The sequence below is a fragment of the Cynocephalus volans genome, chromosome 2 (genome assembly GCF_027409185.1).
Source record: "Cynocephalus volans isolate mCynVol1 chromosome 2, mCynVol1.pri, whole genome shotgun sequence".
Lineage (NCBI taxonomy): Eukaryota > Metazoa > Chordata > Mammalia > Dermoptera > Cynocephalidae > Cynocephalus > Cynocephalus volans.
Genome location: NC_084461.1, coordinates 106,781,567 through 106,787,932, shown reverse-complemented (window position 1 = coordinate 106,787,932; position 6,366 = coordinate 106,781,567). Strand labels below are relative to the sequence as shown.

Here is a 6,366-nt window from a genome sequence, read left to right as displayed (position 1 = left end):
AATACCACTCTGCTGTGTGAAAATTGAGAAATGATTGTACTCATTTATATGTTGTTGAAGATAGAGCCAATAAGACTTGCTGTTGAATTGGACAAAAGCTGGGAGGGAAAGGACAGAATCAAGGATAATAATAGATTTTAATCTTTAAGCATAAGGAGTAGGTGGTAGCGCCATCTACTGGATTGGTGAAAACTGGGGGAAGAACAGGTTAAGGGTAAAATTGATTTTGAACATGATATCTTTTCAAAGCCTTACCTAATTAGAAATATACACATCTAGCGTACTTCAAAGGGACTGAACCTGGAGGTGTACATTTGGGCATATTTAGCACTGACAGGAAAGTTTAAGTCATTGAGCTAAATAAGATTAGCTGCAACAAGTATTCAAACAGAAAGGTTGAGCAGAAATAGTTTAAGTAGAGATAGAGCAACTTGCAAAAGTGACTGGTAAAGACAGGTCAAAGAGAAGAGAAGAAAAATGGGAGAGTTTAAGGTGGAAAAAAGACTTTAAGGAGGAAGAAATAGGTCTATCAAATGTTCCTGATTTGTCAATTAAAAGAAAGGTATCAGTGTAGCCATTTGATTTGGCAACATTATTGGCAACTTTTTGTAGTTTGCAGTATACAGTTTTCCCCTTTCTTTTGCCAAATTTATCTTAAGCATTTCAGATTTCTGATGCTGTTATAAATGGTATTTTATTACATTTCACTTTCAGATTGCTTGTGGATAGTGTCTAGAAATACAGTTGTTTTCTGTGTACTGATCTTGCATCCTGTAACCTTTCTGAATTCATTTATTAGTTCTAGCAGTATTTTTCTAGTTCTGTAGGATTTTCTACATAGATGATCATGTCATGTGAGAATAATGGCAATTTTATTTCTTCCTTTCCAGTCTGGATGTTTTTAATTTTCTTATCTTGTCTGATGGCTCTGGCTAGTACTGCCACTACAGTATTTAACAGACATGCAGACAGTCTTGTCTCTCTTCTGCTCTTGGTAAGTAAGCATGTGAACTATGTTGTTAGTTGTAGATTTTTAGTAGTTGCCTTTCATCCATTTGAGCAAATTCCCTTCTATTGTGACTTTGCTATGAATTTTTTTCAGGAAGCAATGTCAGATTATCTCAAATGCTTTTTCTGCATCTACTGAGGGATCAAAATTTTTTATTTTAGTTTTTTTGACATTTTTCAATGTTAAACAAGTCTAATCTGGGATAAAACCTAATATAGTCATGAAGTGTGAATTTTTATTAATTATTTAAGGATAGTAATTAAAGGATATTTATTAAGGATAATTATTAATTATCTGTGTATACCCAGAAGTGGGATTGCTAAATAGTATGGAACATCTATCTGTCGTTGTTCGAGAAACCTCCATACTGTTTTCCATAGTGGTTGTACTAATTTACTGTTCCACCAACAGTGTAAGAGTGTTCCCTTTTCTACACACTCTCACCAGCATTTGTTATTCACCATCTTTTTGATTATAGCTATTCTAACTGGGGTGAGGTGGTATCTCAATGTAATTTTAATTCGCATTTCCCTTATGACTAGTGATGTTGAGCATTTTTTCAGGTATGTGCCGGCCATTTGTATGTCTTCCTTTGAAAAATGTTTATTCAGCTCCTTTGCCCATTTTTTAAATGGGTTATTTGTTTTTTTACTATCTATTTGTTTCAGTTCCTTGTATATTATGGCTATTAATCCCTTGTCAGATGTGTAGTTAGCAAAAATTTTCTCCTACTCTGTAGGTTGTCGTTTTGCTCTGCTGATTGTTTCCTTTGCTGTGAAGAAGCTTTTTAGTTTGATATAGTCCCATTTGTTTATTTTTTTTTTTGCTGATTGTGCTTTTGGGCTTATGTTCATAAAGTCTGTGCCCAGACTTAGTTGCTGGAGTGTTTCACCTATATTTTCCCTTAATAATTTTACAGTTTTTGGTCTTATACTTAAGTCTCTAATACATTTCGAGTTTACTTTAGTGTATGGTGAGAGATGCTTATCTAGTTACGTTTTTCTGCATGTGGATATCCAGTTTTCCCAGCAACACTTGTTGAAGACACAGTCTTCTCCCCAGTGTAGATTTTTGTTGCCTTTGTTCAATATCAGATGTCTATAAGCCTGAGATTTCTGGGTTCTCAATTCTACTTCACTGGTCTGAATGTCTGTTTTTATACCACTGCCATGCTGTTTTGGTTACAATAGATTTGTAGTATAATTTGAAGTCAGTAAGTGTTATGCCTCCAGCCTTATTTTTTTTGCTCGGGATTTCTTTGGTATTTGGAGTCTTTTGTTGTTCCATATGAAAAGTAAGATTGTTTTTTCCATTTCTGTGAAGAATGTCACTGGTATTTTGATAGGGATTGCATTTGTATCTGTAGATCGCTTTAGGTTGTGGGGAGCCGCCCACACTATGCTGTAACCGCCATTACAACATGGCGCTGACTTCCGACAAGTCACTAGACTAGAGCGCGCGCTGGGAATTCCCCTACCTCCGATCTCTTCCTCTCCCGTGGCGTCATCTGGGCTGATGGCGCCACGCCAATCAGGGAAGGACACGTCCTAAGCGAGGGACTGAATGCTATATAAGGGGATGGGTTTTCGTTGTTCGGGGTCTCCGCCCTAGTAGCTTGTGCACTGCCTCTCAAGTTGCATTAAAGCTTTACTGCAGAAGGATCCTGTGTGTACCGCGTCTTTCTTGCTGGCGAGAGAGCTGCGCGGGACATCTGGTGCCGAAACCCGGGAACTTGTGTCATCTTCAGCACCCTCGGAGACCCCTTGGCAACGAGGAGGATTCAGAACTGCAGGGAGGTAAGCTCAGAAAGGTATGCTTGTCCCCAGCTTTGGATTGGACCCGTCACTTCTGTGAAAGAAGCGGTTTGTGTTCTGGTGGTGACGGAGGGACAAAATACTTTAGAGGAAGTTCAGGACAGCATGTCAGAATCTGAGCGAAGTGAGAGGATGGGTACCCGCAAGAGGAGAGACGTCTCCTACAAGGAAAAGGACCCTCCCGGTGAATCTACCGACAAGGGAGTGAAAACGGAAAAAGGACCTCCCGGTAAGTCCGCAGACGAGGGAGTGATTTATAACCCGAGTGAGGTTCAAAAGAAAAGGGGGGGCCCTTACCCTGTGGAGGATTTAGAGGCCTTGAACATAGGGGAATCAGACTCTGACTCCCTCGACTCTAGTGAGGAATCAGATCTAGAGGAGGAAGCCGCTAGATATGAGGAGGAAAGGTATCACCCCGATGGGTGGAGGAGGCCCTTTAGGAAGAAGGAGAAGCGGCCGCCCCCAATGGCTCCCGCACGAGCTGCGCCTTCAGCACCTCCACCTCCTCCCTATGAGGGGCGCTCCAATCCTCTTTCTTTTCTTCCTGATAAAGTGAGGAGAAAGGTGCAAGCCGCCTTCCCAGTTTTTGAGGTGGAAGGCGGAGGGCGAATCCATGCCCCTGTTGAGTACAGCCAAATCAAAGATCTTGCCGAGGCAGTTAGAAAGTATGGGGTAAATGCCAATTTCACTGTAGTAATGTTAGAAAGATTTGCCGGCGCCGCCATGACACCTGCGGATTGGCAAATGCTGGCTAAAGCTGCCCTTCCTACAATGGGCCAATACATGGAATGGAAGGCGCTATGGCATGAGGCGGCACAGGCTCAAGCCAGGGCAAACGCTGTCGCGTTGACCCCTGAGCAGCGGACTTGGACTTTTGATATGTTAACAGGCCAGGGCCAATTTGCCGCTGATCAGACAGCCTTCCCATGGGGTGCTTATGTTCAAACTTCTAGCACTGCCATCAAGGCTTGGAAGACGCTCCCCAAGAAAGGGGAAGCCTCTGGGCAGCTCACAAAAATTATCCAGGGACCTCAAGAACCATTTTCAGATTTTGTAGCTCGCATGACAGAGGCAGCAGGGTGTATTTTTGGAGACCCTGACCAAGCTGCACCTCTTGTTGAACAACTTATTTTTGAACAGGCTACACAAGAATGTCGAGCAGCTATAGCCCCGAGAAAAAATAAAGGGTTACAGGATTGGCTCAGAGCATGCCGAGAACTTGGAGGTCCCCTTACCAATGCAGGGCTGGCTGCCGCCATCCTACAGTCACAGAGACCATTGAGGCAGGGGATGAACAGGAGAACCTGCTTCAAGTGCGGCCAGGTGGGACATTTAAAGAAAGATTGTCCCGCCCCAGATAAGGACAGGGTGTCCCTTTGCTCCCGTTGTAGCAAGGGGTATCATAAAGCTAGTCAGTGCCGCTCCGTCAGGGACATCAAGGGGCGACTCCTCCCGCCACCTGAGGACCAACACAAGATGGATTCAAAAAACGTGAGGGTGGGCCCACGTTCTCAGGGCCCTCAAAAGTATGGGAACAAGGTGGACAGAGGCCAGGGGAAAGGGGAGAAAGTCCAGTCAGAAGACACACAAGAATGGACCTGCACGCCTCCTCCGACTTCTTATTAATGTCCCATATGGGCATTCAGCCGGTCCCCGTTCAACCTATTGATCCTTTGCCAACTGGGACAATGGGCCTCATACTTGGCAGAGGCTCACTTACCTTAAAAGGTTTAGCTGTTCATCCAGGTGTGGTCGACAATGACCACTCTGAGGTTCAAGTCTTGTGCTCATGTCCAGAGGGGGTTTTTTCCATAAGTGAGGGAGACAGAATTGCACAGCTTGTCCTTCTCCCTGATGATACTCCCCCCAGGATTGATAGGGGGAAGATGGGCTCCTCTGGAACAGACTCTGCTTATCTGGTTCTCTCCCTCAAAGATAGGCCTAAATTAAAGCTAAAAGTAAACGGGAAAGAATTTGAGGGCATCCTAGATACGGGGGCTGACAAGAGTATCGTGTCCTCTTTCTGGTGGCCACGGTCCTGGCCCACCACAGCATCTTCACATACTTTACAAGGCCTCGGGTATCGATCCAGCCCCATAATCAGTTCTACCGCCTTGTCTTGGGAGACGCCAGAAGGACAAAAGGGACGGTTTACCCCCTATGTATTGCCTCTCCCAGTTAATCTCTGGGGAAGAGATGTTTTGCAAAACATGGGCTTTGTATTGTCAAATGAATATTCCCCACAGGCCCAACAGATGATGCAAAACATGGGTTATAAGCAGGGAGGAGGCTTGGGACGCAGAGAACAAGGCAGGATCGAGCCGATTTCCCCCTCCGGTAATCCCGGCAGACAGGGCTTGGGTTTTTCCTAGGGGCCATTGAGGGCTCGATGCCCATACCGTGGCTTACAGAGGAGGCGGTGTGGGTTCCTCAATGGCCTCTGTCCTCTGAAAAACTGGAAGCTGCCACGAGATTGGTGGAGGAACAATTACAGCTCGGTCATCTAGAGCCTTCTGTCTCCCCCTGGAATACCCCTGTTTTTGTCATCAAGAAAAAATCAGGGAAGTGGAGACTCCTCCATGACTTGCGAGCCATTAATTCGCAAATGCGCCTGTTTGGTTCAGTACAACGAGGTTTGCCCTTACTCTCCGCCTTGCCAAAGTCATGGAGAACAATAATTATAGATATTAAGGATTGTTTCTTTTCCATTCCCTTGTGTCCAAAAGATAGACAGAGGTTCGCATTTACTCTGCCAGCCACTAATCATTTGGAACCTGATAGAAGATTTCAATGGAGAGTTTTGCCACAAGGCATGGCCAACAGCCCCACTATGTGTCAATTATATGTTCAGTTGGCACTTGAACCCATTAGGAAACAATTCCCAACTTTGATTCTAATCCACTATATGGATGATCTTTTAATGTGTCATAAGGATTTAGAAGTTTTACAGGCCGCATATCCCCTTCTTTTTAAGACTTTAGGATGCTGGGGGCTTCAAGTTGCCACAGAAAAGGTTCAGTTTGCGGAGATTGGCTCGTTTCTAGGAACGGTCATCTACCCTGATAAAATAGTTCCTCAGAAGCTGGAAATCCGTAGGGATAATTTGCATACCTTAAATGATTTTCAAAAATTATTGGGAGATATAAATTGGCTGCGGCCATTTTTAAAGATCCCTTCTGCTGAGTTAAAACCTTTATTTGATGTCCTGGAGGGGGATCCACATATTTCCTCTCCGAGGAGTTTGACTCCAGCAGCTATTCAAGCCTTACAAATTGTTGAGAGTGCCTTACAAAATGCTCAATTACAGCGCATAGATGATGCCAAGCCCTTTGATTTATGCATTTTTAAAACATTTCAATTGCCCACTGCAGTTTTGTGGCAAGATGGACCCTTGCTATGGGTTCATCCCAATGTGTCACCAGCCAAAGTTATCTCTTGGTTCCCAGATGCAATTGCTCAGCTTGCACTCCGTGGGTTGAAGGTAGCCCTTACCCATTTTGGAAGGGAACCCAAAATTTTAATAGTGCCTTATACAATGAATCA

At 44.1% G+C, this 6,366-nt stretch overlaps 2 protein-coding genes across 2 annotated transcripts; both read left to right on the top strand.

Annotated features, from left to right (window-relative positions):
* The first annotated feature begins 962 nt into the window (after window positions 1–962).
* On the top strand, window positions 963–4,449 carry LOC134370560 (igE-binding protein-like). Its single transcript, XM_063087624.1, has 2 exons — window positions 963–994; window positions 2,757–4,449. The coding sequence occupies exons 1-2, from the start codon at window positions 963–965 to the stop codon at window positions 4,447–4,449; spliced, it is 1,725 nt and encodes a 574-aa protein (XP_062943694.1).
* Window positions 4,449–5,195, top strand: LOC134370559 (endogenous retrovirus group K member 7 Pro protein-like). The gene has a single exon (XM_063087623.1). The coding sequence runs from the start codon at window positions 4,449–4,451 to the stop codon at window positions 5,193–5,195; it is 747 nt and encodes a 248-aa protein (XP_062943693.1).
* Window positions 5,196–6,366: the final 1,171 nt, after the last annotated feature.

What these genes read in the sequence shown, in the direction of transcription:
- LOC134370560 (XM_063087624.1), top strand. Translation starts at nt 963, where the DNA reads ATGCAGACAGTCTTGTCTCTCTTCTGCTCTTG. An exon ending in TTGTCTCTCTTCTGCTCTTG is followed by an intron (nt 995 to 2,756) that starts GTAAGTAAGCAT and finishes TGTCATCTTCAG; the next exon opens with CACCCTCGGAGACCCCTTGG.
- LOC134370559 (XM_063087623.1), top strand. Translation starts at nt 4,449, where the DNA reads ATGTCCCATATGGGCATTCAGCCGGTCCCCGTTCAACCTATTGATCCT.